Raw genomic sequence first — 16,807 nt, 5'->3', positions numbered from 1 at the left:
ATTCTCTCAAGATTTTGCCAATAAACGTGCATATCACGATATATTTAGAGAACGTGACCATTTTATCACTGTTTTAAACATTTTCCAAAGGCCATATTTTGAAATATCATGATATTTGTTACAATAGTGAAGTTGTCTGGTAGGAGCAGTTAGTGCATGTCACCTTGTATTGGGACGTTGTAAGTTCTAAACCCAATGATACCATTGTATAACTGGTGGGGGTTTGCCTAACCCCAGCTTGCCCAAAAAAAAATAAAGTTGCTTTAGCGTGTGGGGGTAGTCCACAACCACAAGAGTATGGGCCGGGTCTGCCCAGTGTTGTCAGTATCTGCCGGAATCGGACGATACTGGTCATATCGCCAGATAATTGATATGATATTGACCTGAATCGGATATTTTTTAATAAATATAAAAATAGCTTAAAATTAATATTTTAATATTATTTTAATGGCCAAACGATATAGGTCCGATTCCGATACTGACAACATTGGGTCTGCCTTGTCTGTCTTCTCAATCTTCAAACCATACTTACCAACCCTCAACTAACCAGTAAAGGGCGATTACTTTCCTTAACTAACAACATTTAATTAAATTGATTACTGATTGTGATTAATTAGTTTTCAAGAACCTTACACGTCTTTCTCTCTCTCTCAAAAAAAAAGAACCTTACACGTCTCGTGTGGACCATACATGATACAATATTCATCAACGATCTTCATTTCTTATACCATTGTCAGGTTCAAAATATGAGTCCTTCGATGCATTTAGATTGATCTGATTGAAGTGTAGCTAATTAACTGTCCAGATGTTGGGGCAAATATTAGGCCAGGTCCAGCCAACTAGCTAGGGTCCTTTCAGATCAGGACCCAAACTCAGACCAGTAACACAGTCTTTGTACCTCCACCCACCTTGACCTGGCTTTGATCAAACCCATCAAGAACCTTGATCTGATCATGGTTTCTGTTTTTTTTTTTTCTTCTTTTTTTGAGAAAAGATCTGCTGAAGGTTTCATGTGATAAGATGAAGTGGGACTTAGACCCGTGGGCGCCCGTTTCATGATTAGATTGGCTTGACTTGAAAACACGGTCATAAAATTTTCTTTTCTTTTAATCTCGTGATTTTATCCCGAGATTTTCAGAAACCAATACAATTCTGAAAAAAAAGCGATATTTTCAAAGAATCATCTATTCTGAAAATACCACTTTTTATCTTGACATTATCATGTTATATTAATGTGATATTTATATTAGATATAGTTTTTATGTTTTAATGTTTTTCTTATATTTTCTCATATACTTTAAAATTTTAAATATGAGATGACTGTCCAAGATTTTCCCAAAAAATAAGTTTTCAATTTATTAAGAGATTTTCCTTTGCGGAGAAAATCTCGATAAGGAGATTTGTGACTAAGCTTGTAAACGTGATCTTATTTTTGAGTCTTGAATGACCTTCATGCATTGCATTATGTGTCCAATTTCCCTAAGAATGGGATCAAACGATATTGACCCTTCTATATAAAACTAGTTGCTAAATAATCAAGCTTTTTCACAATGAAGAAGAAGAACAGCTAACCCAACTCTCCCAACATAGAATACTACTTGTTTACTACATGAGGTATATGGTTTTTTGCAGAGATCTCGGTTCTAGACATCAATAATTAGTGATGAATTATGATCGTATTGATGAAAATTAATTGGCCAAGTGGACAAGAATTGGTTTGCTATATTATCTTTCATTTTTTCACTAATTTTGTGGGTCTACCAATTCTCTCTATTAGGTGTATCCAACCTATCCTTCATTGATTATTCCTACACCGCTTGCATCAATAAATTAGGCCCATGGACACCAACTAGCACTCAGAATCAGCTTAACTTGCAGCCATAGCCCCCTTCCATATCCAACATGGCAGGAAATCTGTGCATGCAAGCAGTACAAACCATCGTGCCGGCTAAGGCAACCAAACCAGGGCTTAGGCACCCGATCAAAGTCAGTGAGCGGTGTCGCCGAGAGCTGTTCTCAGAGCATCTCAGCATCATCTTTTATTACAAACAAATGTGTGGGGAAGACAAGGAGGGATTGATTGTGGGTGGTTGGATCAAGGAGTCTCTCAACATGGCATTGCCAGAGTTTCCGGTGCTTGCTGGTCGGGTTGACGGCGAGGACCACTGGGCTATCAAGTGCAACGATGCCGGAGCTAGGCTTGTGTATGCACAAGCAAACAGCAAACTGAAGGACTGGCTGGAGGGTGTGGCTAAGGACAAGACTATGGAAACACAACTTGCTTATTGGAAGGATGTGGACCATGATCGCCCTCAGAATTCTCCATTGTGTTATGTTCAGGTACTTAATTGTTTAAATTTCGATAGGCAGTGATTGTTTATTTGTTAATGTTATTTCATGGACATAAAAATGGCCCCCGGTTGGCTTAATTATCATATTATCGTGTCATTTTACTTCATAGCTAGATACAACACATCACAATGTATCATACGATACGATATTTACAACACTGATAAAAGGTATTAGATTTGATTTGTGGTTTTATATATTTATTGCAACCATCAAGCCTAATTTTTCGGTGTGTCTTGAGATAGCAATTGTGCTTTAATGTTTGATCTTTGGTTTTTTTTCAGGTGACCAATTTTCAAGGAGAAGAATTCTCAATTGGGATTAGTTGCAGCCTCCTCATTGCCGATCCCTTAGTCCTAACAAACTTCATAAAAAATTGGTCAGAGCATCACCTAAAACTAGTATCAGTGAATAATGATCCCCTGAAACTTCCACTGTTTTATCGGCCCAACTCGAGAAAGACCGTCTCCAACTCGCTTAACGCCGCATGTGATTATTCCAATGAAACCATCGTCTTTAAGTTCTCAGACGCAAACATGAAGAGATTAACTAAGGTCTTGCAAGGAGGTACATGGGGCAGTGCTCCTGCTGATCTTGAAGTGGTTCTTGGTTCTTTATGCCATGATAAAGCTAAACAATTTTTTGCAGGTGAGGCATCATCGGTGTTTTCATTAGTCAGCTCTGATAGTATGGGAATTAAGAATGTCAAAATGTGCCTAACTGCTGAGGATTTTATAGATTTCCCTTTGTTTAGTGATAAGGAACATAGTGATTTTAGTGGAGGATTGACTGCTACAAATTGGGATGCTCTAGGCCCTTTTGAAATAGATTTTCAAGGAAATAACAAGCCAGTTCGTGTTTCATATCTCATAGAGCCCTTTCATGGCGAAGGGATTGTTATCATCATGGATGATAGGGATGATGGCTCTTCTCATAGATTCATTAGTGTCACTCTTCCAAAGAACAAGATTTAGATGCGTATTAGAAGATCTGAGTGGGCTTGATTGGTTGGAGTCTGAGTTATTTTGAATAAGGTTCTTCCTTGCTTTCCTTGGTGAATTTGTTGCTTCATAGATATGACAAAATGTGCATTGACATCTTTTTATGTTCATGCATTATTGTGATTTGTAATTTGAGATAGTTGAATAAAAATGTTATTTTGTTGTGAATGGAAAGAAAGCTTGACCCTGTTACATTCCCTGCAGTGTTAGTTGGAATTGGTTGGAACTCGCAACTACCAATGATTCTGAAAATTGGTGGTAAACATGCATTTGGCAGGAGGCTGAAAATTGAAACAGTTCTCTTTCAAAGTTGTTACCACCAACTCTTTGACAATTGAAATCTGTCAAGTCAACCATTCATAAAAAGTTGGCAGGGAGGCTGCCAAATTGATGGTGCACCCATTTTGAACCGTCCAATCAAATGATTTCATTTGGATATGATTTGTGTGGCTTGTTCATAAACATGAGATTTTTTTTAGATCATGTGATTAGAATGTGCAGGAAGAATTGTTAAAGGGGGCAAAAACCTGAAATGATCAGGTGCAATATTATTGCACAAATATTTGTGCATTAAGCACCTGATCACCCTTCATCTTGGAGACGGACCTGTCACTTGTGAGGCCCAAGGCCTGATGGAGGACAATCAGGTGCTTAATGCACAAATTTTGTGACGTGATTGCACTCGATCCTGCGACATCAAATATCAAATTCACATATGGATTATCGTGTACCACATTCACTCGTGCATCAAAATTGTTTCTAAATTCTTCACCATGAAAGGTCCACTTCTGATAATCACTCACAAAACCCTTCCTGTATAGGTGATGTTTAATGTCATGAGGTTCTACAAATCGATTGTTCTTACAAATCTTGCAGGAATACCTAATCTGACCTATGGGGTCCACTGTACTGACACTTGCCATTGCGAATTCAATAAAACTTTCAACATCATTCATATATTCATGTGATACCTCATTGACAACTATCATACGGTATATCCATTCACGGTTTGTAGTCATTTTGTTGTATGATGTTACGAATAGTATCTTAACCAATTAAAAGAGAATCATCAGAATGTTAACCAATTAAGCATGCTTTCATTATACAATTTTACATGGAAGTTATAATCAAATTGAAAGTAACTCCATGCAAGCATGGATACAATCACATCAAATATTGCAATACATCCAAATCATTCATATCAAAAAAAAGTCAAACATGTACTTGCAACAAACACACTCCAATATTCTGCTAACTACTATCATGCCTAGCATGGAATCCATACTCCAAAAATAAGAACACTTATATTCACATACATTAAAATCATGCTCAGCATGATCTCCAAACTCCATCAAAACAGTCCTAAATATCAATAACTAAGTGAGTGTGTGAACAGAAAAGTGTTGCATCCAAAAAATTAAATAACATGTGATGCGCTTGCATCACTTACTCACCACGAGTATTTACTCGATTTGAATTGTTTTTTCCTTTCAATTTTTTTCTTATTTCTTTTTGCATTGAAGATTTTACAGCATGTGATGCTTAGCAATAAGCATCACGCAATTTGCTCAGCAACATACCTGCAAAGAATATATATATATACAAAACAAGACAGGAAGGAGGTGGCAAAAAAATTAATAGGGAGGCAAATATATATACAAATCGTGCTTTTTTTTCTACTAGAACTCTTGATTTCTCTAATTAAACGAACTGAGTAGTCTGAAACTTTCAGAACCAGAATCAGAAGCTTACTCGTTCGACGGAGGTGGTGAAATTTTGCTCTAGGGGCCCATTTGATCTTCAGTTAACTTTGTGATGTAGGCAAACTCAAGGGGTTTGGGGTTTATGGGATGGGGTTCAAATCCCATGGGCATCACCCTCCTGCGCATAGGCGGAGCTGGGGGGGGGGGGTGCAGGACTGGGTTGTAGCCCAGTCGTGCCTCTCGAAACAGTTAAATTTTTTTTAAAAGACCAGTCCTAGCCCAGCCCTGATTCCATATGAAATAGATTTTTATCCATTTTTATAGCCTAGCCCAGCCCTGACTGCAGCAAATTGTTTGATTTGTCCATATGAAATAGATTTTTATTAATAATTGTAGACATTTTTTATTTTATCTCAAAAAAAAAATTCGGGGGCACTCCCACGAACCACCGACTATCAAACCAGTTTTTTTCCTACAACCCTTCCCCCCCCCCCCTCACATGAATCCTAGCTACGCCATTGCTCCTGCGTATGCCCAGAGGGTTTCTCCGAGCCAGTGCAGCTAGGTCTCTGCGCCTGGGGTGGATTCTCCGAGCAAAAATAAAAACAACACAAACAAAGACGGTTTTACCTGAGGGGTCGCGACGGCAGTGGTGACGGTCGACGGAAACCGGGAGAGGGGCCCAAATCCAAGGTAGCCGAAGAGAGGGATGGGCGGTCGATGAAGAGCGGGAGGGGGGCGGTCACCGGTTGCCGGAGAGAGGGAAGTGTCGGTTGTCTGAGAGCGAACGAAAATCGGCACGGTGCGGGAGAGAGAGAGAGAGAGAGGCGCGGGTGAGAGTAAAAAAAAATCGATTTCGTGCCCTAGGGCATTTTACATCGACATGTAGCGACGGATGGGCGACAAAAATATTCCGTCGCTAAGTAGCATCGGCATTTAGCGATAGAATATTTTTGTCGCCCACTCCGTCGCTAAGTAGCGACGAGAAAAATTCTGTCGCTACATCCGTCGCTAAGGGCGACTGGTTTTGCGACAAAAACTTTTGTCGTTAATCTGTCGCTACTTACCGACGGAGTGGGCGACGAAAATATTTCTGTCGCTAATTCCGTAAAAATTTCGCAAGTCAGCGACGATTGGTCTTCTCTCGCTAATCCGTCGCAACTTTGCGATGACAAAAATTAAGTTCTGTCGCTAACTAGCATTTTTCTTAGTGTTAAAAAAAATGAGATATTTTTAGTTTTGTTTTAAATAGCCCAGTTATTGCAATATTGTAAAAAATCATATATTTCCAAAATTTCACAATATTATTATTTAGACCATACACTTATATCAGCATAAGATCATTAAAATATCAGTTATTTTACTTTTCTGCATATTATATAAATTTTCATTATTTATTTTGCCCAAGATATTGCCAATAAAAGCAAAAGAAAATTTAAAAAAAAAACACCTAAAATATCTCAGAAATTTTAACGGACAATAAGTTGACGATTGAAACTTTTATCACTATGATGAAGACTGTAGGCGGTTGACGTACCTTATGGTCCGGTTCAACAAGAGTCAACCCGTATGCTATGTCGGAGACGAAGAACGAACCGGTTATACCGCACGGTCTTCCGCAAACGTCTTTGTTAGGTACTTAGGTAGGTGAGTAGTGTTGCTTTGCCTTATTCTCCTGGTTTTGTAAAACAATGGGATCGTTTCAGACATTAAATAGCTGCTGCAGTTCTTCGGTGGAAGTATCAGAGTTGCAAGAGGTGACCCAGCAAAGAAGAAAACCGGCAAAACAAATACCATTCTCTGCCTTCAATGGAGGGTTCGAGAGGGTTGGTGATGGAGAATCCCTTCACTTTCAAAGTGGGGCAGGTCTTCACAGGCTTCGGCGTTGGCTGCGGAATCGGTATTGGAGTGGGGCGCCCCATAAATTTAGGTGCCCATCTCACCATTCTCTTCCTTTTTGGTCATTACTCACAAAGTGTTTTTGGGGAGAAGGGTGTGGAAGTGAAGCACCTTCTATTTGTTTTGCATGGTTGTGGATGCGTTTAAGACGTACAAGAGCGAAATTTTGAATGTTGGCAGCTTCTTCACTGGGAGGCATATTGAAAACCAACATGAATATAGTGATACTCATGTTTCTTTGTGCTCCGATTGCCACATCTTACTCTGGTTTGTTTCTCTTGCTGGGTTTTTACCTGTCTTCCGAATTTATTGGATATTTGATTGATTGTGTATACGATAGTGACATTGACAAGTAGTTTTGTTGCTTAGAGGTGTTGTTAAAAGCTATAGAACAGCTTCACAGCCGCACACACATGCACATAAAGAGAGGAAGAGTTGAACATTTGCTTGCAGTTATTTTAAGTACATAAGTATAATCTTATCTTCTTATGCTTGTGGAGTTAATGATGGTTAATAGGACTCCAGTAGGTACACAATGTGAACATTTGCTTGCAGTTCCATAATCTTCTTTCAAGAATATGAATATCTATGAGGAGTTAGTTTCTACATCTATTCTCTCCTTCTACCCAAGTCATGAAACCTTGATAAATTGACATCTCAAGTATTCACATTGGGAAATTACATAGATCTCAATTGCATATTTATATCAGGTGCAATTCCGATGCTGAACCAAGTAATGAGCGCCAGCAGGGGTGCGACGGATGCTGTTTCCGGCATTGGAGTTCATGTCAATAGCTCTGTAAGAGATATATTTTTTGCCATTCCTTTTGTGATTTTCAGTTGTCCTTTTGTTTGTTTATTTCTTAAAAATTCATATCTGAATGCTTATTACCTTTTCTCATCCTTGTTATTCAGTTAAGAATGTTAGGGCTGAAGAGCATTGAAGCTGGTGTGGGATGTGGGGTTGGTATTGGTCACGGTTTTGGTGTTGGTAAGTTTCCCCAAGAAAACTCTCTAGCATTTATGCTTTAATGGCGTTCCCTTAATAAACTTTGTTGTCTCTTGATCTGCGAACATGATTCATATTGATGATAAATATAATCATTGTCATTTCATGAAGGTGTAAATAGGTTCAACTATTTCCTGAGAATATGTATTTTGCTGATGTAGTGGACATGCATTTGTGAGTTAGGAAGAGTGAAATATTAGAAAAGGTGAAATTTGGGTGCAATTTTTTTTTTGTGAATGATATTCAGAATTTACGTAGGGAATGCAGCTGCATAAATTAGAGCTAACCTCTAACTTGGTTGTTTATGTTCTCTTATTGTTGTTATCATTTTTCCTGGGTTTATTCTGAGGCAGACAGTCCCTTTCTTTTCCTTTATGATTTGAGAAATGTTATGATCTGTTATTTAACTACTTTCACCTAAGTAGCACCACCAGAAACCAGAGCTATTTCAGTCAGTATGTTTCTCTGCTTCAAATGACTTTTGGTCCATGTATATATTTGGGAGACATGTCTTTCTTGATACAATAATTGCTGAGTTTATGTTCTGACGTCTTCTAATTTAGTTTTCCTTTTCCTTTTTGCACTTATAAACTATCAAAAAAACTTAATTAGCCATTCTTGGCAATAACAGCATAGAGATGGCCATACTTTGTTGTCTGTACTGTAAATTGTACCTTGGCATCAACTGGTTTGGATGCTAGTACTGCTAGACACATCTTGACTAGTCTGAATTGGAGTCATTCCATCTTCCTATTGGTATGCATAAAATCCAGTAGTATAATTCCACCTAAATTGGCAAGACCGGGAGTGGCTTCAGGTGAACTCACCCTCTGTCAAGATAAAGGCATTGTGAATCAGCCTAGTGATTAGTAGGTCTGGTAAACAAGCTCAGCATGCCTTGTTCAACCTCTGCTTGTTTTGGCCCAATATGAGCTCAAACTCAAGCTCAAGCTTAATTCCCAAGCTTGCCTCTTGACATGCTTGACAGGCTCTCAAGGTAAGCCAAAGCTGGATCAATTGAATAAAAAAAAGTATATTTTAAAGAACAGTGAGAAGTGAACTCAAGCTTTTTTGTTTACTGTTTCACGATGAATGATAAAGTTAAATGAACTTCCAACTTCTCTAGCACCCAATTCATTTCCAAATTGTTATATGATTACATATCCTCCGTCTTTACAACTCAGTCCAAACAACCTTTGTTCAAGCTCAGCTCATTAATTGTGATGAGCTTATATCAAACTGAATATGAGCTTATTTTATGAGCCCACATGAATTCATTACTGGGCTGAACTGCACGCCTAACAAGTGGCTTGGCCCATTTACCAGTCCCTAGTGATAAGTGTTCTGCTTCGTTTTGATTTAAAGCATGTTACTTAATCATCAATTTCCTTTTCTTTTCTTTTGTCCTACTTATCTTTTGCCTTTATCTATTCCTATTTATTCATTTTTACACCATGTTTTGCTCCAATTTGTGGCAAACTTGTTTGCTATCTTTTATCGCTTTGTCAAAAGATCATGAAAGGAAGTTGATTACTATGAAATTATTTGTTGTAAGCCACCATTCATGTGGTTGAAACCATGATTATATTTGTTCCTTGATCCTTTAAATGTAGTTTTGATTGATCTAAATCTGACATAAAATGCATGGCATTGAGGAAAATGCTAATAATGTTTTGCTCCAATTTGTGGCAAACTTGTTTGCTATCTTTTATCGCTTTGTCAAAAGATCATGAAAGGAAGTTGATTACTATGAAATTATTTGTTGTAAGCCACCATTCATGTGGTTGAAACCATGATTATATTTGTTCCTTGATCCTTTAAATGTAGTTTTGATTGATCTAAATCTGACATAAAATGCATGGCATTGAGGAAAATGATAATAATGATTTTGTTGTGTTGGTGTTAAATTAATTAATATCTTGACTTCATTCTGCAATTTGTGTCCTCTATATTGACTCATTGCTGGGATGTTGGACCTCATCTTGTCCAATATGCATCACAATTGAGGCTCAGAGATTAGGTCTCTGCATGAAACATTTTGGAAAAGCAGGCATGTTGTGTCCCATATGCCTGTAGCTTATTTTGTTCCTTAGGATATCCCATGAACACATATGAGAATCTTGGCTTTTCAAGTGGTTCAGCATGCTTCTCAGTCTTTTGGGAACAATCTTGACATCAAAAGTCATGTTTGCCAGAAGGAAATGGGAGAAAAAGAAAATCATGAAAAGCTTTTGAAAACCTGCAGTTGGACACTAAAAGAACTAGAGCCATCACCCTTCCGTAGGATGGTTCAAATCTGTAGTGGGTGCTCACCACTTGGTGAAGCTGAAGTTTAATAGTGTGCATAATGCAATGGTTTTAGGTATATAAGAAAATGGATTATTAAATCAGGGGAGTCATGAGATCCTGAACCAAAGTTGGTTCTATGTTTCTAACTTCCTTCAACATGTTCCTTCCCTGCTCTATCCAATGAATGTGGATTTGGTAATCACATTGTGGGCTATCTATGTTGAATCTGAAGCATGCTCGAACCCATGTAGTTCACCGGTTGTGCAAGTAAATGGACAAACAAACTAATACAGGGTAAAATATAAATTCACCAGAAGTGGATATAAGAGAACTTCATAAGTTCTTTGATTATAAAATGTATTCTACATCTTAATATTGTATGATGATCAATATGCAAACACACGGAATGGTAGGCTTGTAAATTTTAATCATTTTCACAGGGATTGTACAAAGAGATTGTGTCATCATTCCTCCAAACTAGCCAATTATATGCAGCTAATAAGATGAGTAATTGATGAGTACTAATTATGCTGCTTTCATATAGACCTTTAACACAATCATGCATCCGAGTTGCAGGCATTGCTTTGAAGCCTGGAGTGATCAATCAGATTCATTCTCATGTTGGGGTATGTCAATGCTCTCTCTTCTTCCATAGTGATTTTTATCATTTTTCTGTCAGTTTATCTAATTTTTTTTTGTTTTTTGCTAGCAAGTGATGGCAAAGGTGATGAAGAATCTAGGAGGTGTTCCTGGATTTTCGAATCTAGGAGGTGTTCCTGGATTTTCTAATCTAGGAGGTGTTCCTGGATTTTCTTCCAGTCAAAGTCTTACTTCACAATCATTGCAGAGCAGTATAAGTTGTGTAGATGATACCTTCGAAAGAAGTGGTGAAACTTCAACCACTTCAAGCGGAAATATCCTGCAGATGGTTGCTAAAGCTGCAGAAAGTGGACCACAGAGTTTGCTTGGAGAAAGAGGAACTCTATCAGAAGCTTCTCTTGGCAATCACTCTGAAAAAATCATCAGCAGTGTTTTAGATAATTCACTTTTCCAGGATGAGAAGGCAATGCAACTCAATGAATTGGTAGGTATGACTAATAGAAGTTACCGAGGTTTCAGCTGCATATGTGTCCATGTATTATATAGTCTCCTGTTCAAATGTTATTTATAACATCATGGAGATACTTCTTTATGAATTCTGTTTTTCTTTTATGTAATGTCTGCCCATTTAACGCCTTCATTTTATTCCAAGTGAATTAGCAGTTTAGCACCCTTGTTTCTGTAATCTAATTGTTAATTTCCTTATGCAAAAAATTACAATGTCCGCTTATTTCTTTTCACCGAGGCATTGTGAAGACCCTGATCCAGCAAATGGATTGTTTTCTTCAGAATGTTTCATTACTTAGGTCCATTTATTTTAGTAACTGAAGTAACATCATAGATCTTGGAGGAATTTGTGAAAATTTACATGGCTTTTATGTTCACTTGTTTGATAATTCACGTTTCATTTAAAAGGGAAGCAAAGTTTTTACTCATTCCGATTCCATATCTTGAAGCTCTGGTTACCTGAAGAGAGCATTCGTGCAGGCATTTGGCGTCTCTTACAGTTGAGGAGAAAAACTTTATGTGATTGTAAAACATAATAGCATTTAGAATAGGGCATAAAATTATCTTTTAGATAAATCAGCTACTTTTCTGTATGATAGCTGAGTGTGGATAGCCCTAAAGGGATTGGAACCCGAGGCCCTTGTTATGATAGCGTGGCTCTAGCAGACATTTGACCCCTTAAACTAGCTAATGTAGATGAGATGAGGATGGAGTCTGATTTATTTATGTAGTACTACTTTGGATGCTCCTGTTTGTTCTTGCCAATTTGCATTATGCCAGTTCTTTATCTGTAGTGCTATATGATGTGCTTTTGATCTTTCTCCACTCGAATCACCATCTTATTATCAGCCTTTGGCTTTGGGAATTGGGCCTAAATTTGAGTGAAACTGATGGTTAAATTAATGTGGCAAGTAGGGTGAAAGGGTCTCTATGACTAACTCTTTTGGTGAACCTCAGAAATGTACAGCCTGTCATCAATATCCTAGTGACTTTAGGAGTTAATAATGTGCATTTCCTTGTATAATTAACATATATTATATGTCACAGCAAAATAGATGGCTGACACTCAGCATGGGAGTACAGATTACAGGCCACCATACCCATAATTCCCCTCGGGCTTGATGCCGTTCATCTTTAAGATTGCAAGGATTTAGTTCATTTATGGAACTTCGGAAAATGGGGTGGGGTGGAGGTTGGCTTAGTTTTCCTCTGCGAGAACTTTTCTTGCTGTCTAGGATATTGTAAGTCTATACTTGGAACCAAGGTTGTTCTTTCACTTGCTGTGTGCATCACCTTTTTCGGCCAGGCTTTGTTGTTCTATGAAATAGCATTAACTAACTAAAAATATCTGAATTTTCTGTATTTCATATTGTCTGACCCAAAGTCTTATTGTTTATACTGCCTTTGTGGCATGTTCTCACTTTCAGTATTCTGTACCTTTCAGGCCAGTAAGTTGCAGTCAGAGAACAATGTTATTCAAGTGGTAAGTTCATACGAAGTCTTCCATTGTTTTATTGTGTGAACTAAATCTAAGTGCATTTGTTTGAATGTGTCTTTGCATGAGCACATATACAACCTCATGCATGTCCTCACGTCAGGCATGTACGAACATGCAGTTGTCTACTCTCACATCTATGCTGTCCTCTGTAAGCATGCAGTGTTTGCATTGATTTCCCTTGGATAGCTTGCATTAATTCACTACGAGTTTATCCTTATAAGTTTTGTGTGCATCGAGCACGATTGGATGTAGTCTGCCTGTTTTTTTGTTGTTTTAGAGGTTGCAATCCTCTTGTGCTTTAGTTAGTGGCTATGCAAAGGGTTGCTAGAGCTAGTGCAAATATTCAAGTTGCCACCAATGTCACATGGGTGCAGGTGCGGGGGTGCGGCACTTTCAAAAAACTTGGGTGCGGGGGTGCGGCAAATATATATAAAGTCCAAAAGTTGGACATAAATGACCCTGGGTGCGTTGACTGCACCCAAGATCAGGTTGACCACACCGGGTGCTGCACCCACGTCGCGTCGACGCGGGTGCGGCACCTAGTTGGCCAAGTCCCTGTGACATAGGTTGCCACATTCTTTTTACAATGCTTGTGGATGATGGGCATCTCCACTAGGTCTTATGGTGATTTTTGGGTTTGTTAGCATGTATGTGATTTTTAGGACATACGCGATCTCTCTCTCTCTCTCAAAATATATTGCATGAGTTTATTTCAGTTATTGAAGCACCAAAAAGTCATGGAAGAACTTACTGAGGAGAATGAGAAGCTATGCCAAGTTTTGATCCGAGAACTGAAGGTGTCACCAGAAAAATTCCACGCAAGCAGTGACAGGGGAGTGAAACTTGACACCACCTGTGCCGACTGCTTTGAATGCCGGAGACGACAGAGGAAATCTTGCAGATGACACAAGTCTGCAACATCAATCTGAGATTCTGTTTCCTTTGCCAAGTTCAGTATAAGAGCAACAATCAAAGCCTTCAGCCGATCGTTCTTGTTTTTTTACACAAAATTTTGGTATTGAGTCTTGATGTATTTCTGTATTTCCCTTTATTCAACAATGGTTTTCAAGGGTCAGGGATATCTTGGAAATGCCGTGTAGGAAAGATCACTGAGACAATGTTGTTCATATAGAAAATGGCCTATCTGGATTCTATTATGTTATGGTTTCCGAGGATCAATAATATCTTGGTAATGCAACAGAAAGATTGCTGAGCCAACGTTGTTTATACAGGAAATGGCATATGTGGATTTATTTCTTCTATGATTTTCTAGGACCAAACAGGATCTTGGTAATGCAGTCTAAGATTGCTGAGCCAATGTTGTTCATATGGTAAATGTAGATTCAATTCTGCTAGGGTTTTCAAGGATCATCAATATCTTGGTAATGCAGTATAAGATTGCTGAGCTAAGGTTGTTCATATTGAAAATGCATATATGGATTCAATTCTTGGTTTTCAAGTAGGGATGGCAATAGACCGGAGCGGGCACCCCTGCCCTGTCTCAAAATTCCGCCCTCCATACCCGCATGGGTTTTGATTTTAACCTTTATCCCCGTTTCATGTCCTCCATCCCCAGTCCAAACAGGGCAAGGCCGGGTGGGGCTCCATTTCTCCCAGGTTCATTGCCATCCCTAAAGGCATTTTAGTTATTTTACTAAAGGAGATCGGGGATGGGGATGGGGATGGGGATGGGGCGGGGGCGGGGCAGGAGAAAGCATAAGTCCATCCCCGCATGGGTTTTGATTTTAACCTTCATCCCTGCCTCCATCTCCGATCCAAACGGGGTGAGGTTGAGCGGGGCCCATTTTCCCCCGATCCACTGCCATCCCTATTTTCAAGGATCAATAATATCTTACCACTATGGTGGTTGTTAGCGTGGCCAGTAGGGTGGTTGTGAGGGTGCTGAGATGAAGGCACTGGATCAAACTCTGCTGGTGCACGAATGTGTTCGTAACTTTCAGAGGTAGGCCACGTAAGGCATGGTCGTCATGGTGTCCCACTTGGGGTTTTTCTTGCTTCGGCAAGGGTTTCTCGTCATACAAAAAAAAGAAAGGATCAATAATATCTTGGTACTGCATTATTAGAAATGTTGTCGAGGCAATATTTTTCATATAGAGAATGTCGTAGTGGATTTTCATGCATAATATGGGCAATCCAACAGGAAAATAACATATATAATATCAGACCAAAATGCAACAAATAGATGTCCACAGAGAACTGTTAAGATACATGATGGACCCAATCACATCAGTCCAAGTCGACCAGAAGAAAGACGTCCAGGAGGAGATGCTAATCTAGGAGTCCCTGCTAATGCAAGTCTCTCTCATAAGGGTCGACCATTTAGAAGAGTCCAGACAGGACTCCATCAGGAGACTCGGGATGAGGATAAGTCTATACAGGATGATGATTCTATAATTAAGGAGTCTTACTGTAAAAAGGAGTCTTGTATGATTAGAGAGCCAGAAAAAGGACTCCTCCAGGATAAGTTGTGTGATCCTGAAGACTCCTCTAATGTTGCCCTGTAATCATTATAAATAAGAGGTATATGGCTCTCATGTTGATTGTGTGAGCGAGTCATTTTTTTCGTGGACGTAGGCACTTCCTTCACTAAACCACGTTAAATATTGTGTTCTTGTGTGTGTCAGTGTTCTTTGATGGTATCAAACTCACTTATAACATGCACCTTTTGATCCCTGCGCACAGTTTTGTGATAAACCATAGCTCAAGCTTGATGTTAGGATCCTCCTCCGCTATAGTTGGTATGGTTTTCAATACGATCTCTCACTCTCAATGCCTAGCAATGTTCACTATTATTTGGCCATTAAATTGACCTCAGACAATTAACTTCTCTAGGAATCTTAATTCATCGATATTCTGCATACCTACCATTTGATGGGTTATGTTGATGGCAACTGATCCCCCAAAGTTTTTGCAAAACTCCATAGATTTGAATCTTGATTATATGGAGTGGTTAAAGTATGATCAACTTATTTTAAGCTGAATCATATCTTCTTTAACTGAGCTCATTTATACTCAAATTATGGGTCTTTAGTATGCTTATGATGTGTGGTCCACTTTAAAATCCTATGTTGCTCAAACCAGATATTGTATTATGCAACTTAAGTCACAATCTCAGGATTTAAAGAAAGAAAGTAGATCTGTTGAATATTTTTAGCAAGTTAGAAGCATTACTCATCAACTTGTTGTGGCTTGTAAGTCTCCTCCAAATTTTGAGAGGTCTGCCTAATGAATATTTTGGCATTTAAGACATCTATAGAAACTCGAAAAGAGTTTAACTTTGGATGAGTTGCATAGCTTGCTCTTGATTCATGAAGCTTGGATAAAAGATTCCAATGATTTTACCTGTGTTATATCCAAACCCTCTGCAAATTTCTGTCAGAGAACTAAGCATGGCAGAGGAAGTTGTAGAAACAGTAGAGGCCGTGGTAGGTTTAATAATAATAATCAAGGAGACATACCCGTGTTGTTGTGTGTCAATACTGTCAGTGCTATCAAATTGCAAATTTGCCACAAAACCATCCTGTGTCAACTCCTGCTGCTCTTCATGCTACGCCCCATACAAATTCTGCTACCTACAATGATGAATGATGGCAAATCACATATTAGTTTCCAAAGACTCTTTGCTGACCACCCATTGCTTCAATCTTCGAAGAATTTCCCTAACTATGCCTTGATAACTCATAGCCACTATTTTGATTAGCTTGGCACTATCAATCAGTGCATTGATAAATGCAACACATTTCATTCTTTCTGAATCTGGGTAGTTCATTGTTTTCCCACGTCCCTGTCTGATTCAACCTATATCTGAGTCCCATCATGATGTGTGCTTCAAATTTCTTGAATTCTTCCGTGAATATACATTATGGTGAGTTGGACAGTTGTTTCCTACTGGAAGCCTTAGAGTATGCGGGTTTTTATCAAGTCTAGGGCT

At 38.7% G+C, this 16,807-nt stretch overlaps 1 protein-coding gene across 1 annotated transcript; it reads left to right on the top strand.

Moving 5' to 3' along the window:
• The first annotated feature begins 1,902 nt into the window (after positions 1–1,902).
• Positions 1,903–3,323, top strand: LOC149819128 (HXXXD-type acyl-transferase family protein). The gene is made up of 2 exons (XM_089986346.1): positions 1,903–2,340; positions 2,634–3,323. The coding sequence occupies exons 1-2, from the start codon at positions 1,903–1,905 to the stop codon at positions 3,321–3,323; spliced, it is 1,128 nt and encodes a 375-aa protein (XP_089842472.1).
• Positions 3,324–16,807: the final 13,484 nt, after the last annotated feature.

The sequence above is a fragment of the Nuphar pumila genome, chromosome 13 (assembly GCF_984573655.1).
Source record: "Nuphar pumila chromosome 13, dmNupPumi1.hap1.1, whole genome shotgun sequence".
Taxonomy (NCBI): Eukaryota; Viridiplantae; Streptophyta; class Magnoliopsida; order Nymphaeales; family Nymphaeaceae; genus Nuphar; species Nuphar pumila.
This window is presented reverse-complemented; position numbering and strand designations above follow the sequence as displayed.

Coding starts and splice junctions, on each gene's coding strand:
- LOC149819128 (XM_089986346.1), top strand. CDS start 1,903: ATGGCAGGAAATCTGTGCATGCAAGCAGTACAAACCATCGTGCCGGCT. Junction 2,341..2,633: donor CTCCATTGTGTTATGTTCAG/GTACTTAATTGT, acceptor GTTTTTTTTCAG/GTGACCAATTTTCAAGGAGA.